Source organism: Nipponia nippon, unplaced genomic scaffold (genome assembly GCF_047370975.1).
Source record: "Nipponia nippon isolate SJK-2023a ecotype South Korea unplaced genomic scaffold, ASM4737097v1 scaffold_1, whole genome shotgun sequence".
NCBI lineage: Eukaryota > Metazoa > Chordata > Aves > Pelecaniformes > Threskiornithidae > Nipponia > Nipponia nippon.
Genome location: NW_028262290.1, coordinates 44,265,927 through 44,290,755, shown reverse-complemented (window position 1 = coordinate 44,290,755; position 24,829 = coordinate 44,265,927). Strand labels below are relative to the sequence as shown.

The following is a 24,829-nucleotide window of genomic DNA, read 5'->3' as shown; positions in this document are numbered from 1 at the left end:
GTAACAAATACATATATGATAGTTGCTCAGCTAATACATATATATATATATATACCTACATATATTTGCAAGCAGCTATCCATCCTGCCATCTGCATAGAAATAGTTCTAGTCCTCAGCTGCTACATTTTTGCATTACTATGAACCTCTCCATCTAAGTCTGTGGTTGTTAGCTGAATGAAAGGGGGTAAAATAAGCACCATAGGAAACATTTATTTCAATGTTTATTTAAATGCTAATAAGTTTTTAAATATTTTTATAGACACTTATGAGCAAGTAGTCCACATGTACGACTTAGCAATTGATTAATGAAAGCTTTAAATTTAGCAATATTAAATAGGAAAAATATATTTACACATTTACACATTTTCAAAAACCCTTACCTGGGCATAACCTGGAGTTTGGGTTTTCTGTGGGCCCAGGGGAGGAAATGCCACCAAAAATAAATCAATTTTCTCTTTGCTAATCCCCAGAGAAAAAACCTGATACAGCACATTTTTATTTTGTACACACAAGCTATTTTTCACTAACTCAGTCCTTTGTAGTACATGTCAAAAGGCAAGTAGGATGGGTTTTGCTGGGGTTTTTTCCCCCCCACAGGTATTCCCTAACAATGAATTTGGGAGCCTCTGTTCTACACAAAGGCAAATGTCTACTGTATGCCTTCAGAGATCTACATGCATGGGCTTTGTAAAAGAAAGAGTACACAGAATTTCTCAGGGCATGTCAGCTTTTATGAGACCAAGCATCTCTTCAGTAACAAGAGAAGCAAATGGAACAAGACATGGCAGAAGATTATACTTGTCAAGTGGAGGAAATAGCACAACTGCTTGCCACAAAGCCATCTCAGCGCCACAACTGCCTGTATGGCTCAAAGAGACAACAACTTAGACCAATAGTGCTTAAAGTGGTGATATACAGGAAAGACTGAATAAATTTTCAGAGCAGGAGGAGATCTAAGAAAAATTTTCTTTGGTTTTTTTTTTTCGTCTTGGCTTACTTTGGCCTCCTGCTCTGTACTACAAAGCTTCTCACAGATTCCCCTTCTCTGAGGTACCTCTAGTTTGGGTTGCCATGTGTGCTGCAGTAGAGAACAGAGCATTGCTTTGGCAGTGGTTGCTTTCCTAAAGTGTCAAAAATTATCTTTTTAAGGGGAATAGACACCATAAAAGTGGGATGTGAGGTGGAGGTTGGGATGTAGAGTTTGGGGCATACTAGAAATGGCAATACTTGTAGGGTATTCACATACATGATCATAAAAGGGGCCCAAATTATTGAAGAAAAAAGCCCAGTTTTAAAATGTTTGAGAGCTGCTAAGAAAGGCATTTGAAGGAAATGAGTAGATATGCAGAGGCTGCTTTTGCTCAAAAGAGCAGGCAACTAAGCAATACTAAGACAAGGTGTTCTGCTCAGCATCATATCCCACTGCAGGTGCATCTTATGGAAATGCAGTAACATCAGAAGCATGTACAAAAATGAGAGTTCTGCTAGTTTTTCAGTGTTGCAACTAACACCTGAATTTGATCCAAATTTATCCAGTTCTGTTGATGATCTTCAACAGCTACTACTGAGGATGATACTCGCTTCTTTTTCTGAAAACTATTCACTCCTTGAATCATTTTGGAGTAGGATGGAGCACATCATTGAAGACAAAAGACTTGCACCATTCGAAATGGAGGTAAAACATATCATCTTTATAAACCTTTATTATTTTTTCATATAGAAATAAGACTCGGGGTGTTGGGAGTGTTCTTACAGTAAAGTACTTCAGCAGGTATAAAACACCTGAGACTTATTTTTGGCATCACCCAAGAAAACAATTTAAAGGGCCAAGATATCCTCATTACCAGAATCCTTTAATCAAATGCCCAGACCACCCATCAGAGATACTTAGAAAATATATTGGGTTTATATGTTAAAAAAAATTAGAAGGAACACACTATGTTTATTTCTAAAGCCAATGAAAACCTATTAATTTTAAAGTGATTCATTGGAAAAGCCCAAACACCAATATGGTTTTGGGCCTGGTTTATGCTTCCTTTTTATGTAGACAGATGGTGATACTCTTACTTCTATGAATAATTTTTATTCATGCACACTTCAGGAATAATTTGACAAAGCTAACAGTGGTACTTGGGAAGGAAATCACTTTCCAGCATCCCCCTTTTAAGGGTAAATTTTTCAAAGGCACATAGGATCTTACATCATTTTCGAAAGTGATTTAAGCCCCTCTAGCCTAGTTTCATCACAGCCAGCAAGATTTAGGATTTGAAGGGATTTATTTAGATGGTTTTCAGCGTTGTTTGGCAGAGGAGCACAACACAGCTCCTCGGCCGCTCGCAGCTTGGAATTTCAGTACCAACTTGAGTGCCTGTTTGCAGCTTGGGATCCCTACACGGGAATTGTTAAGCTTGTAAGAAAGGGATTTTCAGCTTTTTAAGGCAAACAGCTGAGCAGGGAGCTGCCTAAATTAGCCAATAGTGCAAGGCTGAAGAATGGGGCTTATGTGTCTAAGCAACTGATGTGATGCCAGTTTAGAGGTGGCTCCCCTAGCCCAGGATCCTTGGCTGCAAGCTCTCTGCCAGATGCAGGCACCGCAGCCAAGTCAACTACTTAAGCAGCCTGTGCCCTAGTTGTCAAAACCTCTGCCTGTCTTGATGGCCATTTCTGCTGAGCTTATTCTAATTATCTCTCAGCCGTCACGTAGGCTGGAGTTGGGCTTTCCTTCCACGTAGAGGTGGTCTGTATTTATTTTTCTGCCTGTGGTCCTGGGAGAGAGCATGCCTGAAGCATGCTGAGGATACTGCTGGATGGGTAAGACATTGATGAAAGGACTGTTTTGGTACCCAGGCTAAAACCCCGGCGTCAGGGTTTGCAGCACCTCTGTTTGAGGCAAGGCTCAAAGCAGCTCATTACTGTGGGGCTGAAGTTGTGATTAGGCTGATTTGAATGCATCGGATAGCAGCAGGTGGGAAGGTATTATTACTGATTTGCACTGATGGTTTGGCTGTGATGTGGTTTTAAAACTCTCAGTGAAGCCTCTTCAGGTGCTTGACTTGATCTTATGATCTGACTCAAAGGAAAAGAATTCTTTTTGAAAGTGGGATTTATTGTCATAACCTATTTATGCTGAGATCCCTGAAGGTGATCAGTATCATTTCAGCATAACTAACTAAATATTTAGGTATCTAAGTATTTCTGCGAATCTGAATCTTACATGCTTTAAAAAATCATGAGTGCCTATCATCATCCTCTAATACCTAAATGTCCTTACAAACTTAGGCCATAACTCCCTTAAAACCGTTTCGTTTAATTGGAAGGAAGTTTTTGTGAGTATCTGAACTGTAGTTCACAGATAGAACATTGAATAATTATAAACATATCAAAAAAAGTCTAAAAAGAACTTCTTCTGAGTTAACTGTTAAGCTATTAACTATTGAGACAGCTGCACTTTCTATTTTAAGATTCGTTATAATGGAACATGGCTTTATTATTTCACAGTGTGCTTTGAAGTCCTGCCACCTATTGGTTTATCAGAGCAATGATCAGATCAGCTGGATTTCTCCCCATGAAACCACAAAGGAAAATGTGTCTCACAACATCAAACCCTTAAGCAGCAAGAAATTAATAAGTGATCAGAAGTAATTTAGCCCCTTTGCAATTGTCAGATAATTTTCTAGTTGCTATATTAGCACTCCATCTGGACAAGGCAATTACTAAACTTTAGTTTCTGTCCTTTTGAATTTGGAAAAAAACTCCAACCCTCTTCAAAGATTGAAACACTTAAGCCCTGGAATCTTATTCAAAGGATTTGTAGACTTCCCTAGAAAAGTGTACATATGTTTATTGATGCAAAATAGATTTAAATATACAGATATGCATGCACTACATTTACTTGTTTCGAGCCAAGTTGCACATAAATAACTCATTTCATAGCTGCAAACAGATCAATCATTCTGTCTTTATTTGCAAGTGCATTCTTCTACACCACCAACATGCTGCACTGTGAGAATATTTTAGAATTCTCTTTTTGCTTATGTTATCTTGGTACCACATTACTTTCAGGGTCCTTACTACACACTCAAAAACTGTTTATAATGTCAAGAGCATTTGGGGAATGACAGCAGAGCACAGACAGAAGCTAAAAGAGGTACATGAGCAGTGCAGAACAAAAGTCTGAGGAGTAAAGAGTAAGCAACAACTGTATGGAAGAAGAAGTAAAAACTGGGTGAAAAACTATTTGTAGACCTTCTGGTACTGAGATTTTTCAAATTTTGTTAGGAAAGTGAGAATTTTTCAAGACATAACTGAACCTGCTTTTAACCTTAACTTTTCTTAAGGCTTTGTTCATGAGATGCTTCACTCTTGGATAGTTACCTTTGTTGCTTCTGATACTCAATTTCTGCCTGGTGTCCTCCAGGGCAGGATAAAACAAATAACCACCTGAGGAGAAGAGTTTCGCATCTAATGAGGGACAGTCAGCCAGCCAGCCCTCTGCTTTCCCTGCTAGTACCAAAGCAGCATAGGCAAGGAGGATTGTGCAGAGGAAGCAATGATCAACTTGTCACAGCTGCAACATAGGCTGTATAAAATAAGGCGTCATTGTCAACATAGCTTGCCCTGACAGCTCAAGCAAGTTGTGTTGTGGTTATTCATGCAAAAGGGTCTGGATGGAGAAGACAAAATATTTTAAGAAAAGGGCTTGAAAAATATATCACCAACAAGAAACTTCCAATCTGTTAACGGTTTTTAAATATTGGGGACATGAAACTGCTTAATTCACAAGCCTTGCTGTCTTCTGTTCATTATTTTGTGTACCCAAAAGAATTCACTAAAGTGCACTCCACACGATGACAGTGTGACAAGGGCCAATTTGTGAATAACTTGTCAACAGCTTGAATGAAACTCTAGAAATCCATAACAGGTGCTCGATAGCTATAATCAAGTGACAGATGGATTAGATACATGAAACCACAACAAACTGACTGAATGGGAGAGGGAGAGAGAATGAGGGTGAGAGTGGGGGAGGTTCATTAACTATAGAAGAGAGCAAAAATACATGAATTATTAAAGGAGCAGTATGAGCCAATTTGTGTGGATGCTTCCTGCTCATCCTCAGCAGGCCTGGGAAGAGGAGAGGAGCTACTACACACAGCAGCAACGGTCTAATATCTTGACTCTAGGCAGGGATGTATCAGAGCTTGGCACTGGCTTTGATTGCAGAAATCACTGTTATATTTTAGTATACGCATAAGAGCTGATTCAGCAACGTACTTCAGCTCACGCCTTGCTGCAAGCATGTGAATAGCACCATTAAGGTCAGCAGAACAACTGTGTTCAGCTCACACTAACGTGTTTAAGCATCTTGCTGAATTTTTGTTCTCTGTTGCGGGATTTAAAAAACAAGAGGATGAATCCCAGCTAGTATAAATTGCTACAAGCCCCCTGGAGCCCTGGGGACTGCTGCCATAAGAGTCTTGAGTGCTGCTCAAGGACATATCCGTGTGCATGAGCAACAATGGAACAAAGCTTCTCTGCAGGCTATAAGCGAGGGGGTTGCCATTCAGGCCAAACCTGGGCACTGCAGATCTGTCTCCGTGCCAGCAAACCCAGCCTGTGTCTCTCAGGAGCGAGAGGCTGCCTGCACCCACCCCATAGGCTTTTCCCAGTGGAGGTGCCCACAACACCGTCGATGCCTGACATCCTGTGCTTTAAGCACCCAGCATCATCGGTAGGTGCCTGCTGCTCATGCACCTTTGTGCCAGGTATGTCAGAAAATTATATTTAGGCTCAGCAAACACCAATTCTTTGTAGTTTGTGCCCAGCCTGAATCTTCTACCTGGCCCTGACTGCAAGCAGGAGTGGGGCTCCCATTACCACTCTTCAGCTCAATCTCTCTCCCTCTCTAATGGGTTTTCCTTCAAATTAATTTTTTTTCCTTTAAATTAAACCTTCCATTTCCTTATTTTCCTCCTGTGCACACCGTATAATGCCACAATCCCAGATTTGCAATCATTCTATCCAAACAATGCTTTTCCACAGCTACCTATTAAGGGAACAAGCAAAACCTTGACAGCTGGTTTGCTTTTATAGAGTGACCTATCAGGTTTTTTTCCTCACAAATCTTGCTGTGCCTAGTATCTTCCCTCAGAGAAAAATTTGTGAAATTTTGGAACCTGTTTAGATAATGAATAAAATACAGTTACTGAATATTTCAGGTGCAAAACCAAGACTTGCTTTTGGTAAAAAAACACTAGTAACTTGATTTCTATTCTCCTCACGACAAATGTCATGTAAACACATGAACTAAACTACTGCTTAGAAAAGGAATTTGCTGTGTAGTCATTACTATACCAGAAACCCCTATGATAATAAAATACAGCCATTTTACAAAAAGATACAGGATTTGAACTCCCGACATAGTTTAATCTTCTTGTACTTTGGCATAATTCTTATGTTTTACGACATATTAACTCCTGCCATAGTCCAGGCTGCTCTGTTTACCTGGGGTGAGACTGTGCTCTCTGGCTGCATGGGCAGTGATCCCCAAAATGTCGCACTAGCGCACTCGTATTCACATGTCAACCTTGACACAACAAAGTGTCAGAATTAACCCAAGGAAGGCACTGTTTCATACCTGAATGCCTTTCAGCTCCTAGTAATGAAGAAGAAAGTTGAGCTCATAGATCCAGAATGTAGGGAAAAGACAGTCCTGTACAAGCACACAATTCTTATGCATTAATTAAATCCCATTTTATCTCATTTAAGCTCTACTTCATAGGCTTTCTGCAGTGCGTAGCTGCTTGCTCTGGGTGAGAGAAAGATTTCATTGCAAGCTTTTTTTTTTACTTTTTACATCTTTATTCTTTTCTTCTTTTCTTCTTTTTTTCTTTTCCTCTTTCCTCTTTCTTTTTTCCTTTTTTTCTTTTTTATTTATTTTTTTTTCCCCTGGCTGCAATAGTGTTCATATAAAGTTGTGACCATGAGGCTGAAAGAGCATAAGATGAGGTGGAAAGATCATGGGCTCAGATAAGGATACTCAGCTGTCACCACTAACCTGGTGGTAAGTAATGATAATATAATGGCTAATGCCACTGCTTCAGATAGAGCAGGCAGGCACGTGTAATGACTAATAAAAGCGTATTAAAGCAAATTTCAAATCCATAGAGAATCAATCATATTTCAGTCTCTGGAAGAGTTTGTATGCCTGGGGTAGTTCTTAACCATTGCTTCTACAGAAGCAAAACTGAGACTGGAAAAATTGACCTTAGAAAAAGTTTCCTGCTCAGTAAGTTAATTTCCTAATCTTGTTCAGATCTGAATAAATGTTCCTCTATTTTGTCTGAGAAACCTATTTTATGTATATTAGCCTTGGATCTAGCAGGGTTGCCTTGTTCCAAAGTTAAAAAAAAAAAACAAACTGATTGCATTCTATTATGGCTATCCCTCCTTTGTAATGCACACTGTAATTATCACCATGTAGAGAATTTTGCCTGTCTACTCCACAGCTGCTTGTGGGTGACACAGCAACTCTACGTGAGCGAGTACACAGATGTTCAGCTATTGAATCACTTCTTTGCAATCCCGGCCTGACAATAATTTGTATGTCAGTGATCTTCAAGCATCTGATCCAGTATTGGCTTTCTTATTTTGAGAAATTAAATCAAACTTTGGCCTTGCAGATTTTAAAGGACTGAAGCAAAAAAGTGAACCTCCACGGCAATTGTGTAGACTGGGAAAGACTGGCAGTTGCACCTTGGACCTTCAAGGAGATGCTTATTTTGAATCTCTCTACTTTGCCTAACCTTTTTGAAGAACATCAGTAACTCAAAGTAAGCAATGGGCCACTTTCACTGGAATGAGCATTTATTGAACAAACACTGGACAATGTTGGTTTGTTTTTTTGTTTTTTTTTTTTTTTTTTTTTGTAGCCAGTAAGCCAGGTACAAAAGCTCTGTCTGAAAGTCCCAAGACTTTGTGATTGGCTATATCACTGATTTACACTTAGGATCTCATTGAGAGCATCCTAGAGACCACTGCAGACCTTGCTCAAGTCTACTGATAACAGCAAGATGAAAGACACATTATTAGTCCGCATATTTCACAGATGGAAAGTGAGACAGAAGAAACACCAGCTTCTTCACAGTTGCAGATTCATGTACTTGTGTAAACAAATGGCAGACAAATGCCCACACAAATCTTTCACTTCTCCATAAATAGAAGTGAGAATTTGCACATGCACCATTTGCACATAGTAAACTGTTTGAAGTGTAAATGGTGTTTAAACCATGCAGATTTGTTTTTCAGACTCATCCTGTTAAGAGACTTCCCCAAGATCTGTAGGTTATAAGTGTTAGAGCCAGGAACAGCTGCAAGGAGAGTACCTTTTTGCTGGCATTGTGAGAGCAGCTGTTGAAAGAGAAGGTGTTCTTTTGGTTGGATACTATAAACAGAAACTAGAGACAATCTGAAATCTTTTACATTCCAACTTTCGCAAAATCCACTCACATAGGTGATTAACCTTCTAATATCCCATATGAACAACTGAAGGACTTTAGAAAGCCATTACTCTAGCTTAAATAACTTTTTACTTTAGCTGATCTGACCTGAGGACATCGATTTCTCCACAGTTTGATTTGGGTTAGTGCTTTCAGCTTAAGCCAGAAGGGAAAAGGAATAGAAATGTCACACAAAAAGTTTCCCACACAATTCACCATCTTCCCAGCCAACTTGTGTATACAATTTCTATGTCAAAATAAAGGAAGCATGAAGGCACAATTTTCACCCAAAAACATTTCTTATAGAGGTTGTGTCTTCTGGGCAGAAAAAACCAAAAGCATTATAAAACCTTCCATTAACACACTCATTCTTTACTATTAGCATGTGTCGTTGATGTAGGGATTCACCCTAAGTAAGGACTGGGTCTAGGTTCTGAATTTACAAAAGTTGTTTTTAAAAGACCATGAAGCCAGCCATAATAAGCGTGACCAGACCTCCTTATATTTAAATCTGAAGTTGAAAGCTGCCGTTAAGCAAAAATCCATATGTAAGTTGTAATTTCTAGGTCAGTTTGAAACCTGGAATAGCAATACTTTGTTAGATCCTACATTTCAGTGTTAGAGCTGTTCCTGTGTTACTGGGGTACATGCACAGAAGTGAATGAGGTTGTATTAGGAGAGGCAATGCACAAACTTCATTTTCAGCTCTTCTGCATCTTTCTGGGATACCTTAACTTGCTGACTAGCTTCAATATTGCATCTTACTCTGAAGTGGACAAGAAATCTAAAGGACAAAAGACCTGAATCAGATTTCAAAGATAAATATTCATTCCATAGGAGAAAGACAGAGATAGTATTAAAATTTTGGAGGCTGAACGCTTTTGCCCGCAGGCCAAAGCTGTATGTTCAGCAGCCGGCTGTCACACCCTAATTGCTAGTACCCCTTTGTGAATCAACATCTCCAAGAAGCCAATTCTCCGTGATGCTTCTTTAATATACATCTTCTCATTTGCCCCACGTATATTTCAGTTTGCCATCTGATAATTGGAATTGTGTGGGTAGCAGCCGGTACCATCTGGCTTGTTAATAAGTAGAGGATAAAAATGTCTAATGCCTTGCTCTACATAAATACAAGAATTACCCTACAAATAAACAGCTCCCTAAAACCTCAACTGATGAGAACAAAAGAAAATAGTGTGGTCTTAGCTCATTAAAAAACCCTGAAGAGAGAATGAGAGAGCAGTGGGAAAGCCTCATCACTTCCCATCTGAAGTTTTAGTGTAACTAAAACATATGGGAAAAATAATGCAAAATTAAACGTGATAATGCACTTTTCACACCAAAACATATTGGACCACTATACAAATGATGCAATTAAAACTGCTGCCTTCAGGAGCCAAAACCTAAGCTGAATAAGTATGGTACAATTAAAGTTTTTGATTTAAAACCAGTGAAAGATTTATCATAATGAACCTCAGAATTGAGATAATATGACTTGGGGGCATCAAAGCTAAGCTATAGAAAGCCACATGTCCTACAACATGGAGTTAGAATTGGAAGACTGACATCAGCAGATTTTAGGGCACAGAAAGGCTTACAAGTTCATTTGCATGTGAATGGCCAAGACCGTGCAAAATCTTGCATGTAAACAGTGCGGTATTGTAATCAATACTTTAATTAACAGGAAGGCAGTGCAAAGCTGTCTGCATTGGGGAAATAAACTCTGATCCCGTAGGCTGGATGAGAAAGCCACGCTGTTTTATTTGGAACCTGCTGGAACTTGTACAGCGCCTTATCTGAAAGGCCTCATACACATCGCGACAATGTCCTCTAATCTGGTAATAAAAAGGGCATCATGAACGGTGGCAGCCAGGCCGAGCCAGTGATGGCTGCAGTCACACTATGCTCCCAAGATGCTGAAAGGAGATTTAAGCCTCTTGCATAAAAAAAAGGGGTTGCCTCCAGCCTGGCCTAGATAGGGAGGCGGAAAAAGCAGGAAAGTGCAGCTGGGTGGCCGCTTACCTGGCTGGGGACTGCAGCACCCTGGGAGGTGCTAAGAGGCCAAGGGAAAAAACATGCAGGAAGCACCTTGGTTCCTCCCCCGCCACCAGCCACCCCCACGAAATCTCAGCCTGCGAAAGCAGACGTGCTGGCGGTTGGAGTTTTGCACTGCTGGGGAGTTTCCGCAGCAAGGCTTTGCCTGCCCAGCAGGTGCTGTGAGAAATATTCACCTTCATTCTTCCAGACAGAAACCCATCTCAGGGTGAGTCAGACCTCAGAGGTAGCGTGTGTTTACCCAGGAAGGAGGGTTAGTAACACTACTTGTGATGATACCATAGCAAGCTGGAGAGGGTATTTTGTTTGGCAAAATGGGAAAAGACCCACATTTGGAAAACTGACCAGTTCTGTACCAGGTGGAGCTGATGTAGCCTGGCACCCAATGGACTCGCTGTGGACTTCTGCTCTTTGCCCCTGACGCCATCACCATCACTATAAACATGGGAGCTATGGTCACGGCTTTCCTACCTGCTTTCTTGCTCAAATACTTATACTCACACGTAAGATTTGTACTGTTTACATCCTTTGACAGCGCACCAGGCACAAGAGTGCAGTTCTCCGGCCAACCTTGCACTAACTCTTGCTGCTAGTCTGGGTTGTACATCGTGCTGATCAGGAGCTAGCCCTTGCCAAACAGAATCTGTAACAGCTGAGCCTCCCTCCTCTTCCCTCTTACGGTGAATCATAATTTTGCTCTCAGCAATCAGCTGATTTTTCACAAAATCTGTAGGAGCTCCATTATCTCAATAAAAATGTTTCTGCTTTTGTATCCTTTGCTTCTGTTGTTCTGAAATTTAGCCTCTGCATTTTGAAAATTTAGTTTCAGACTGACCAGCAGCACTAACAGAAAGATATCTTCAAGGCAAACAATGTAAGAAGCATAGGAATAAAATGAGGACTGTAATAATGCCTTCAGAGGGTTAAAAAAAGAGCTCAACTGAGATGATGGGCTGTGTGTAAGAACTGATAGTGTTTGATAGAGCAAATGTGGGGATTTCTAGTGAACCTGTGATGTACAGAGCGGAGACAGTTCTAGCAGGCAGAGGAACTAAACCAAAGGCAGCAGATCCGAACGCCTTAACTGGTACGATGCAACACCTCTAAAACACAGGGGATGAAGTGATTTCATCAGAGTTATAATGACTGCCATCAAGGCATTTAATATACAGTGCCGTATTGCAGATATCCCTCATCAAACACAGCAATTACTATTGTGAAATTGATAGTATGCTGCCGGTCATATAATAATAGCTACTATATGCTCTTACATGTGTGCTCTGGCTATTTCTCCCTCACTGTACATGAACACATGTACTGCATCCTCCTATGTAAGACTGGTGTTGCTCATTCCTAATGCACTTCAGAGTCTTCTTGTTTCATGGATGTAAAAACAGCTAGAATCAAGTGTCTTGCCCAGAGTTACCCAAAAGGCTGAGTAGGGCCTAGAGCTGGGTTTCCTGAGGTGCCATTTTGTCTCCTGCCAGCTGGGAAACACAAGACGTCTGCTCACAGCCTTCAGCGCCGTTGCTTTACATGTGGTGCCTCTGCCACACATGTCTGTCCAAAGAGCTCAGCTTTTCAGTCTATGGAGATGGCGCTGCATTTTTCTGTGAAGGAATTCGATTTATACGCCTTTTCCTGGTAGGTTTTTATGAGATTTTTAAAACCTTCATTCCTTTCCTAAAATTTTTTTGACCAGACATTGGGATTAAAGAAACTGACTCTGTCTCCCAGTTCTAGGCAATTCCCTCCCAAGGGAACTAAGCTCATCCTGCTTCCGAAGGATCAAATGAATTTCATCCCAATAAATTTGCAATCAGCATTGAACCTGGCTCCTAATCCAGATTTTGCTTATTGAGTCACAAGTAAGCAGGGGGTGCACATGAGACGGTACATATGACTGTAGTTAAAGAAGATTGCAAGCCAGATACTTTAAGCCCCAGCTCCAGATTCAGCAGCAATGACAGGGAACTGTTTGGACAGATGATATCTGCAGTTAAATAAAGAATTGTTTTTTACTCTTGTTTTATTTTCCATCAGAAACATAAAAAAGGTGTGCACAGACAGTAAAAGATTTAGAATTAGCCTTGGGGTAACATCAATGATGTTTTATTCTTCAATACCTGGGATGGGTACAAGCACTCACCTGGAATTTTATGGTGCACTGTACATGCAAATAGGTGTTAACAAGATATATATAACAATTCTATGAAACAATAATATGAAAACTTAGTAGCTAGTCATTTGGATTGGCCAGACAAGGGAATTTTGAAAAGGCCCTGCTTGGCAAAAATAGCTGTGCATTTAGCTTCTAAAAATGAGGCCCCTTCAAGGGATGTGAAGCTGGGCACCAAAATCTGGTGCTGGGCATCAAAAGCTGGTTTGGAAAAATCTTGTACAGTAAGAGTTAGGAGCAGATAGCAGCAGCAACCTAAATAGTAATTGTTATCACATAACTGAAAAGTCCTGAGATGTACTTGGACAATGTCCCTGGGAACATTCATTAAGAATGAAATGCAGTTGAAGCAATTTGTACCATGAAGTCAGACAGGAAATCAGACTAATCCTTGATGAAATTATGTGTAAGCTTGGCTGTCTAAGACTTACTAGAGCAAAAGAGACAGAAGAAAACCAAGCCAGAATGAGATATTGAAAGGTACCAAAACTAGGTCACTGTCCTACATTACACAAAAGCTAAATGGAGCTCTATCATCCCACAGTATCCTGAGCGAGATGCACAAAGGACTTTGCATGGTGCAAATCTCCTAGCAGTGTCCAAGTTATACAGCTGAATAAATCATAAAGAAACTTTAAGCATAGCAGAAATGCCAAGACAGGTAGAATATATAGCACTGAAGGAACACGGGAGGAAATGAAGGGGGTGACTTCTGTCATAACTCTCCATCATTGCATGATAACTAATTCCCATCAAGAAATCCTGTGACTTACAAAAAAAAAAAAAAAAAAAGAAAGAAAAAACAGAAAAACAGTACAATATGAGTAGGATGAAGGGGCTACAAGTGGAAAAGCCATGACATAATTAGATAGATATACTAAGCCAGCAGGAAAGAAGAGGTGCTTAATTAGTGAATAGAAATAAGACTGCAGCAGAAAACAGATTCTGTTTTCTATACCGTAGACTCAAAAACCTTCATCATGATTAATTAAGAGACGGGATAGACTTCCTGAGCCGATAAGACAGCAAATGTTGACTGTTCTTGCTCCCCTTCCTTCTCTTTGATATTTAAAGCTTCAATTCCATTCAAGTTAATTCAATCAATGGAATTTATATATTTTTAGTGAATTAAACACTTTTCCCCCTTCTATAGGCATAGGTACAGAACAATTATTAAAAATGGAAACTTCAGAAGATGGAAATGGTTTGAAAGGTTATTTCAAGCACAATGGTTTTTGTTGTTTTGATTGTGTCCCCTCCTGGCTTGTGTTAGTTTAGTAATGAATACGGCTTAACTGTTTACATTATTCTTGTTAGTGGAGAAAGTCCATTTCAACACTGAAATAAACATTATCAGAGCAAGTTGTTTAAAGATGAATGCAGGAACCCTCTTTAGGTAATAATAATTTAATCAATTAACTGTGGATATCATATTTCCTATCCAAAACCACTAGGAAAAGTGTTTCTTTACTCACAGTCCCTGTCTCAGATTGCTGGAAACATTTGAGAATACAGCATTGTTTTCTTAGGTTACATAAAGCCTAACATCCTCATACCACTGCCCTCCCCCAATCTTACAAACAGCAGATAATCAGAATTAGTATAGAACTTTAAAAAACGAGCTATAGGGAGCTGCCTGTCTGACAATAAGGCCTTCTAAATTTGTAATTTGAATTTAGGTGCTCAGACAAAATCAAACTGTTGGCCTCAGTCTTTATCTGTTTAGCATTAAAGCACATTGCTAAGGGAGACCTGTTACTGCTTCATCTGTGATATGTGAGAAGACACTATCCCATTAGTGCTTGCTGACCTGAAGGTCTGCAGCTAAAGTTAAACAGGAATTTTAAAGGACCCTGAAAAAATATTATTTTATAGCCATTAAGAAATATTACTTAAGTAACTATAAATTGCTCTAAGAACCAATTCATGCTGTCCTTGGATAAGTGTCCTAGAGCAAAGAAAACTCTGAACCCCAGTGGAGCAGGGCTTGCCAGGACAGATCTGTCTCCATTCCAGTTCTTTGTTGACTCTATAGGTCCAAACTCAGCAAGATTTGTGAGTATCCAGGATTCATGTCATGATCCGAATTTTGAACCTCTGCTCTATTTAAATGCAAGACATGTCAGTTTTTCTAGTGGCAGAGTCCATTCTGGTTATCTAATTATGTCTATTCAAATAAATAATTACCAGCTACTTTATGGGCTTTAAATTTACCTGATTTTCTAAATGAAATTTATTCTTGGTCTATCCATGGGAAGTTGAAATCTGAGACAAGAAATTCTCCTGAAGCCATTAGCATGCGTCCTAAATAAAACTGGCCTGTTTTCGCTACAACGAGCAGTGAAAAAGAAAGTCCATTAGATACTGGAAATATTGTCCTTCTAAAACCAGCAGATTTTCATTTGTGCAATGTCTAAGCACTGCAAATCTCAGCAGAAAATTGCACTGGGACAGTGGGCGGTTCCGAACTGCTGGAAACTTTGCAATGGCTTTTATGTTTAAACATCATTTAGCAGCTGTTAAAGGTCAGCACAAATTCTGTACTTTATCAGTATAAATGAAGTCTACAACTGCCAAGAAAAGAATGCATTAAATAATGCAGTGATTATTGTCTTGATTTTTTTTCCCTTCAGAAGTGAAAAGGACCTCTTCAGCAGTTCCATTTTTCTCCTCCTTATTTCAAACTGACAAAGCAAAACACTAATTAAATTATTTATACCAGAAATTTACTTACAGGGATGACACATTTTGTACACAAAGCAAGTAAATCATCTGACACATTGTATAGTGCCAGGTGCAGTTAAGAAAGTGTAATACGAGTTGGCATCTAGAGGCTAAAAAACCCGACACACTTGCTGCAATGTTTCATTACCAATTTTATTTCCTACCATACACCAAATGTACAGCACAGAACACAATTTTGTTGTTTTGATGTAAGAAATATTAATTGTATGAAGAAACAGTATACAAACTACTCCAAATTAAAAAATGCATACATCATTGCTCTTTACAAAAGGTCTAATTTACAGTATAGCTCATCAATGCATTTAAACACAAAAAAAGAAAAACAAAAAGAAAAAAAAATCAGTGCACATTACAAAACACATCAAGTACAAGGGAGGCAAATAAATACAAACATACTTCACAGAACATCCTGAGCAAACAACCAAACACAGATAAATTAACCTGAAGCCATAGTAAATCATAATAATAAATACATAGGTCAGTAAGAGATTTGTTTTTACTTAAATAAAATATATAACAAATTTGTTAAAATATTTAGTAAATTAAATTTTAGTCTTTGTAATGAGTGAACTCATTTTGTATGCATTTGACAAGTATAACAAATGTTCGCTTTTTGTTTTTTTAGCAAGAACAATAACTTTAATAGCAAATTTTTGTTTGGTGTCCTCCTATTTATATTAGACAGCACGTATGGTAGCTTTTGAAAAATCGATTTAAAAATAAACACAGCTCCTAAGAACATACATTTCCCCCTGTCTAAACTAAGATCGGAGAGTTGAATCAACCCTCAAACAAAAAGCAAGCCCCACCTAATGCAGAACAGTGACCACAGTGCATGAGAGTTGAATCACTTTTGAATAGTACTTTTGTGCAGGAACAGTAATAATATAATTGTATATGTCAAGCCTGTGAATGCCATCATATTCAATCTAAATATAAATGAGGCTAATAAAAATAAACACTTTCATTATAGCACGGAAAAATTAAACACACGCTAGATCCATGTATACATTTACACTGAGGCACATATGCACATGAGGTGTGTGTGCATACAAAAAAGGCAGTTTAGCTGGTTGTTTATACCTTTTTCTTAAAAAAAATAAATATAAAAAAAACTTTTGAAACAATGCTTAATTACTTACAATCCCTGAAATAGACATTGCCTCTGTTATAGCAACCGCTGCTTTCTGACGGATTCAGAATTCCACACCCAGGCTAACCAGATACCGAGGTGCATGCCGGCACCTCCATGCAAGTGCTCGTCTGTCCCCAACTCCGTCTGTCTGTACGCTCTGTAGCACTTGGTACCCTACTGAAAGACTGGTAACAAATTCAGTATCAGCCTAGTCTTAATGAATAAGGATGGGAGAAACCAGTCACGGTGTTGTTCGTTCAAAGAGAAAAGCAACCACCGTTGCACTGGCGTGGTATTATTCCTCTCCAGACCGCTGCCTTCTCAGCTGCTGTTAAGTTCAAACCAGTATTAAATGCCATTTCAGGGGAGATGTGTTCTATTCATTATGTACAAAGCCTTCAGCTTGGGATGTGTTTGCGTTTTCAAATCCAAATCCATAGCAATACTGGTCACTTGGTTAAAACCTCAGCATCTTGTACTAAAAAAGTACCAGTCCTATCAAATTACCCTTCTTGTTTAGAGATAATTGCCATTTCCCTCCATGAGCTAACTCTGAAAAAAACTGCAGTGGTAAAATAAATCTGAAGTTCTCTTGAAACATTTTAAATAATCATTCGCATAGGTTAAATCACACAGCCAAGTCAAGTGCTTTGCTGATTGCTATATTTCATTATTGCTAACGTATTCTTTAACACACTGTTTTCCAGCATACTGTGCTTTTAAGAGCCCAAGTTCCCCACTAGTGGGCACCATTTATCTTCTCATTCCATGCATCTTCACATCTCATGTTACCGCAAACCCATTTCTGATACAAAGCCATTATAAAAAAGCAGGATGTGAGGAAAATAAAACTAGAACCACGGTTCAGTCATTTGTTACTTTCATAGGTTTTTTTTTTTCTTCCTGTACAAACCCAGCAAGTTATTTAATTTACAGTATAACTTTTCAGTCTATTTAAAATCCCATTGGAAAATAAATTAATAAACACATTTGTAAAAATATGGCAGGCCGCAAAAATGCTGTTAAAAGATAAAAAAAACAACTCTTTGATTAGAAATAAATAAAAAATATAAAAAATAGTTGCACACACTTTTTACATTCACTTTACAAAAACTGAGTGCAAAAGAAGAAAAAAAAAGAAATTGTACTGAAATAAATACAATATACTAACAGAGTGCATTGCTGTTAATACAAATAGTCTGTTGTGGTTTTATTCTTTTTTTTATGTCAGCTGGGAAAAAAATTAGTGCAATGTTGCAATTGTAAATGCAGCATGGCAACCTACAACCCTTAGCAGTACATGAACTCCTAACAGATCCATCTGGAGTTTACTGCTGTTAAGTAATTTCTGTTGCCCAGCAGCTTTCACATCCTACACATGGATGCCCTTCACTGCCTGTTTGATACTTTCCAGCAGAGCTTTGCATTCGGGGGAATAGTCCCGTTCCAGATTGCTGTACATGTCTGTGAGTGTATTTACATATGCTTCGAAATTCTGCTCACTGATTGGCCCCTAAATGAAGACAAAACAGATTATAATTGTAGGAGAGAAAATTAAGGCCAAAAATCCCCCAAACACCCAACCCCAAAGCATGGAAAAGCAGCGATATGGCAACTAGGGAGAAGTCATAAACAGGGCAGCCATCCAAATTAATGGAGGGGTTGTAGAAATGAAGGGAGTTGCATGTGCCGGGGGAACCACACACTCTCCAAGCAAGAAAAGGAGTTGGAGATATTATTGTCAGTGTAACTCGCTTTTTTAGTGTGGCCTGTTTGGCTCTGGGATTGTGGCTGACATCCCCGTAACTGTTCTCACCTGATCTCCCAGCGACACTCTTGAGATTGGGAAAGGGGACTGTAACTCTGGAGACCCAGGTACCTTTGTGGATTTGGCCTGCGTTTGCGAGTAAGACATCAAGAACGTGGAGTTTTTGAGAAGGTAGGGCTTTGTTGGCTCCACAAAAATCACCTGTATAAAACAGGTTAAAGTTTTGATCTAGGAGCAGGGTAAATAAGGATTCTCGGTGTGAAGTTTCCACTCTTTGTGCAGGGTGGACATTGAGATACGGAGGGATGAGGGAAAAGCCTGTCCTGCACAGTGCAGTACAGGGCACAAATACGAGGGCTGCCTCAGCCCTGGAAGCAGCTGCGCCTGCTGTCACACAGATTTCATGATCCAGCATCTCTGCGAAGTACATTAGGCTAAAAGAGCTCTCTGCTAATGCAGCTCCAGTGCTCCTGCTGGTCCCTGAGCTTGCTCATCTGCTTCAAGTGCTGGCAAAACAGTCTCAAAGAAGGTGCGAAGCTGCTGGCTGTGGTCTTACCATCTGTGGAAGCTGAATGTCAGCGAGGCTGGAGATGAGGGCTTGGCTTAAGCCAGCTAACTCCTTCAACAGGCTCTCGTTGTTCTGCTCTATGAGTTTGTTCTCTTCTTCTATTGTTTTCAGATTGCTCTCCATAGATGTGATCTAAAAGACACGGGCAGGCACAAACACACAGACAGACCTTTGGCAGCATTGTAACTGCAGTTTGAACCAAAAATGACAGTCACGTGATTACAAGAGGGGCCACGATGGATCTGAAACTCAGGTATGTTTTTTTTAGGATAGACATAACTTCTCCACAGAATATTCAGAGCAAGGAAGAGGTTGTATTTGCTCGGAACCGATAGACTTTGCTACTGGTTCACAGAGAAACCTTGTGGCAGCGAGGCATTGGAGGGTGCCCCATGGTGGGAGGAGGGAACTGAGACCAGGGGGGAAGGTCAGTGTGGAGCTGGGTTGGGGAGTGTGGCCGCAGGGCTGGCAGAGGGAAGGAGAAAGGAGGCTGATGTTTACATTGCTCTCCTGCTCTTACAGCATCCCTGCTGATCGACCACAATAGCAAGGGCATGGGTATTAGCTGTTGTGCTACTTTCCTGCCCCTCCTGGGTGGAGGGTAGAGCTCTGGGCTGGCTGGGATTAGCGACAGGGTTCACGCTGGAAACAATAAGAGAAAAATAGAGTGGAAAGAAAACTGAGAGGCTGAGTGCACAACAATCATCGGAAAGATGATCTCAAACCAACAGAATGGAAATGAGGGTTTTGGAAAGAGGAGGAAAAAGCATCCGAGGTACCAAAATGGTATCTTTTTAGCATGAGAGCACTAGGAATATACTTGTCTCTGAAGGCTTATATGTCAAAAGCAGTGCTGAAAAAACGAAGTCAGCAACGGCAGGGCCTGGTTCCCTGCTGCCCATGATGGGCAGCAGGGCAGCAGGGAAGGGCAGAACCAAGGGCTGCCACCCTTGTGCCTGGCCATGGCTCTGCAAGGCATGAAGCAATGAAGTCACGTCCATGGATGTTATGCACACCCTCTCCTTGTTAGGATGCACATCTCTGCACTACTTAAATGTCTCTTGCTGTGACCACTTTACTTCGCTTCCTCACACAACCTCACACATCAAAACTGTCACCAGGGGGAGGAATCCCTTTTTGCCTGCCTGCGATTCATTGCAACCTCTCCTCTGGAGGGTGCTCACTGCAGCCTAACACCTGGCCAGGCTAGATTAAAAGGAGATAGAGCAAACCATGTAAGGGACCTGTTGCTTCAGCTGTAGTTCAGTTCAGGCTTTGCTGCTCAGACTGCCTTCACCAGGGAGCAAGTCCACAGAAAAGAAATCTGACTGCATAAACCGGGCAATCTCTGTGCAAACAGCACAGTGATCACCAGAAAGAAGTGAAATAGGAGTCCTGAGACACGAACACCTGCCCCCCGCCCTCACTGTGGTGCAATTTGGGATGGATATCCCCACAACCTATGCAGTGTGAAGCCAGATCATTTAGATCCAGCACAGGTGGCATAAACCTCACCCTCATTTAGACCATACATGTTGTGATTATTACAAAAACAGCGTGAATCAACACTATACATTCCAGTGTGGTACAAATACAGAGGCGTATGGTTACACTCAGTTTGGTTTAGACCACTTTAGACTCTATATTCAGTTCCCAGATCTCATTTAGGAACTTTTTTCTTAAACTCTTATTCTAAAATATTGAGCAAGCTTCTGCTTCTGCTTCCTAGTCTGACCAGGTGAACTCTCAGGTGCATACAGGAGTCTCTGTAGGGATGAACGTATTCAGGTCACTCCATAGAACCACTATCAGCATCTTAAAGCCAATTTAATCTCTCCAGTGTACAAAAGAATGAAAGAGAATGACTCTTTTCCATAGCTCCCTCAACTGGTCTGCTACACAAATTAACAAAAGACATTCATTCTTTACCAGGTGTTGCCTGGAGGCAAAATTCAAACTATTTGAATAACTGACAGTGGGTGAACTGATCTAGGGAGATTTTCTTAGGTACACATATGAACAAAGTCAACTCTTATTAAGAGTTACAGTGTGCTGATAAGAGGTAATATCCTCCCTAAACACCGCAGTCATGGGATCTGCATGGTTTGGTCAACAGAGGTTTGGTCAACAAAGGAAAATGAATGTTTTGTTTGGTAAATATGGGTTTTCTGCTTGCCAAGATTAGCTCCAAACTGCCCTGAATTTGTCATACATCAGATCTTTAAGACAATACCCAGGAATCTGCTGCTTATTTACAGAAAACAAACAAACAAAAATTTGACAAAAAAGTACGTAGGATTTTGGTACTTTCAAGTGCCACAGAGTGATGGGAAAACAAGTGCACAGGAGACTAACTGTGTTTAAATGTAGCATTTACATAGCACTTAATTTATTTATTGTGCTTAAACATAGCATAAGAAAAGGTAAAACTTTCCTGTCAACGTCATACCTGGGTTTGAAGTTTCATCATGTCAGCTTCAATTTTAAGATTGGATTCATTCAGTTCTTTTATTTCCTCATCCAAGTGTCTGATTTCTTCATCACTCTCAATACCTGCAAACAGTTGAAAATACCAATATCAGATTTAAAGTGTCCACATGTAAATGGACGTATGAGTAACAAGCTGCGTTACCTATTACTGAACAAGAGGAAAATAGCAAGCTTTTGATCAAACGATTGATCCTTAAATTGCCTCTTACTTTTCTTTTACTGTCAAAATTGTTTTCTAGCTGTAAAACATCTATATGAGCTGAAACATAGAAGGGTCTTTCTGAGTCTTTGTGTTTCATAATTCTTTTTTCCAGTGCAACATGCAACTACAAGCTGGAGCATACAGAAAGGAAAAATTGCCCAGAAAGAGGTAAGTTTATCATAAAAGATGAGAGGGTATTTACAATGGGGTTTTTTTCATTTTAAAAGAAACGTGACAGCAACCCCTTGTTTTGCACGGAACACCCCAGGGTAACATCTCCACTAGTATAACTGCTGACTTTAGTAAACTCATCTGTACCTGCTTCTGATCTTGCAAGAAGTTCTGTGGAGGCAAATATCTGTGCAGAATAACTTCAAGAAGCACAGCCTTAGTTACATGTGATAAGTAGGGAAATTTAAATAACAGCAAAAGGGAAATTGTCAGGAAGCTAACAAGCATTACAGGAGAAAAAAAGAAGGAAAACTTTTACATCCCCACAAGTTAGATAGCAAAGAACAATCTTTCTTTAATGAAAGCCTTGTCCCGAGAAGCATTGAGCAGCTACAGCTGCTGGCAATACATGTCCCCTCTTTCTACTTAGTATCACTCTGAGACAAACTCTGCCCAGTGCACTGTCTGCAAACAGTGCCACTGTTGTTACTGCTTAAAACCTAGAGCCCTGAGCAGAGTCTACTGGGGAGCCAGCTTGGGAAATCTATAAGCAGCAGTCCCTGCCCCAGTGAAAACATGGACACATGGAACCAAACTCATTTGCCCAATGTAACAGAACTGTTTTGCTCAGCAGTTGAAGGCATAAAGACTAAGTACCCTGAATCCTGGGTCAATGCCCAACTTTCTAAAGCACACTGTATAAGAAAGGATGCTCCTACATATTTCCCCCTATAACTATTTGGTAATTGTTCCTTTACACTTGGGTTAGCAAAAATGTCCAAGTACTGCACAGATACTAAACCATGTAGTATCCAAGTTAGGGAGAGGAGTCAATTTCTGCACACAATATTTATCCCTTCTTACTTTAGTCATCAGATAGCTAAGTCCTCCTGATCTGTAACTAATAATTTATTAGTAACAACAATATTGAAAACATCCCCAAATAAAAAAATAATGCTCTGAGACAAGATGAGAGCATAGCCTCAATGTTGAGTTATCATGATGTAAATGAGAATAATTTTATAATCTCTCATGCAAAGATTTTTGTTATTCAAGATTTGTCATTGCTAGAGACAACTGAAAGGAGTGAGAATTAATGCCAGAATGGCATAAAGGAGCATAAGTATAAATGGGAGTCAGGGCCCTTCTAGCTAAATAGATGTCATCATCTTTTACATATTTCCTTACCACCACTTGCTTTAAGCTTGATAGTCATTAATTCTTCCGAAATTTTGCCCTTTTTTATGGCTTGTGCATTCAGAGGACAACCAGACAGGCTGAAACGGATAGGAAAAAAAACATTAGCACCCACTTGAAAATGGCAACAATCCTTTCAGGCAATATTATCATGCACTTGGACAGACCTCTGTACCTAAGGTCACATCAGTATCTCCATTATAGCACAGCTTCGGGGAATGACATAACTCATAAAGAGCCATTTAACTGTATATTCCAGCTTGAAAATTGGCACAGAAATCTCAACCTATAAGTAAACAACTCTTAAGCATATATCAGAATAATCAAAATAGCAGTGGCAGCTACTGCTAAGTTATGTGAAGATGCATTTACAGAATTCTTGAAGTTCCAGCACTTATAAATAAAAGGTCTCTTGTTTTTATTGAGGGCTTGTGCTCCAGAGGAGATGGGCACTATGGTCCTTTAAAATGGCAAGTTTGCTATCCTAAAAAACAATTAGTTAATGGGATGATTTCCACGGTGCACAACTATTGTATCATTTTGTTGATACATAATAATGATCAATACAATAACAACTCTGGATATACCTTATAGACTCTAACAGCTTTTTTGAATGGTTCTATTATATAGTCAGTTTGCTTTTTAACCACTGTTCACATTAAATTACGTTTTGCTATTTCAAAGCTTACAAATTCATCAGCTGGTAATTATCTGAGGCAATTTTTATAGCCCACTAAAGGGCTAAGATGAATTGCACTGTCTTAATACTATCTTTATAAATAACAAAGGAGAAATACCCATATGCTGAAGAACTGGCAGAAGGATTTGTATTCAGATGTAGCCAAGTAAAGGGTGAAGGAAAATTTGGTTCCACAGGAAAATGATTGATTTTTGTGTGTGTGCAGAAATTAAAAACAAAAATTTTAACAGACATGGTGTTAGCTTTTGCAGGTTAAAGTTAGCTTCACACTGGCTTAGGTAAAAGCTATGCAGGGAAAGATGCTAGTTTTCCAGTTCTAAAATGCTGCTTAGTACCTCTGCCCAGAGCAGATAACTAACTGGAAGCATGTCTCAAAGCCATGGATTACTTGTTAGGTTTCAAATGTCCTAGGAAAGGTTATCATGTCTCAAAGCTATATTTACTACCTCATTTTAACTAACATGATCTTGAGTGTGATCTAGCCTTATGTAGAACAGAAATCATCTGTAGTATGAGTTGCAACCAGCTAACATACTATTTATGTTATTTGCTTAATTAGCCCCAGTTTACAGGAGCGTCCTAATGTAAAGACTTTAACGTGGGATGTAGATCATAAAGTCAGGATAACACTGACTGAGTTTGTTCAAATCACCTTGGACATTCTTGTATTGGAGAAGTTGGTTCAGAAAGAAAGCAAAGAAGGTACAGAATATAGACTTAATTCCTATTACAGACAGAAGACCAAACTTTGCCAGGTATTAATTCAGATTCCATAACCAGATTCTTTGAGTAATATTGATTGAACGTGGTCAAATTATACTAATGTTTTCACAGTGATATATAAAACTGTAGTGTTTGTTGTTACTGCTTATATGTGTGATTCCTGCTTTCTAAGGATAGTTTTCTCTGTAAGATTGTTAGAATTTCAAACGTGTAATCTATATGAGTTCTACATGTTTACTTTTTTGTGTGGTTCTAGCTATTTAAATACAGTTTATGAAAACAGCTTTTCCACTGGTAGAAAGATTAAATCAATGCAGCCATTGCTCTTGCTAAATCTTTTCTGGTGACATTTCAATGACATTTGCATTTTCTGTAAAAGATATACAGATACAACTCCAT

At 39.5% G+C, this 24,829-nt stretch overlaps 1 protein-coding gene across 3 annotated transcripts in view; it reads right to left on the bottom strand.

Annotated features, from left to right (window-relative positions):
- Positions 1–15,735: 15,735 nt before the first annotated feature.
- ST18 (ST18 C2H2C-type zinc finger transcription factor) overlaps positions 15,736–24,829 on the bottom strand; it is a 169,442-nt gene continuing 160,348 nt past the window's right edge. For 2 of the 3 annotated variants that reach the window (XM_009473079.2, XM_087735795.1), the window contains exons 20-23: positions 22,999–23,087; positions 21,397–21,500; positions 18,936–19,079; positions 15,736–18,124 (exon numbers count right to left, since the gene is read on the bottom strand). In XM_009473079.2, the coding sequence (XP_009471354.1) occupies positions 17,984–18,124; positions 18,936–19,079; positions 21,397–21,500; positions 22,999–23,087 (478 nt within the window). In that variant the 3' untranslated portion in view covers positions 15,736–17,983. Of the gene's footprint in view, positions 18,125–18,427; positions 18,581–18,935; positions 19,080–21,396; positions 21,501–22,998; positions 23,088–24,829 lie in introns of all 3 variants that reach the window. The other variant, XM_087735785.1, reaches the window with a different exon arrangement.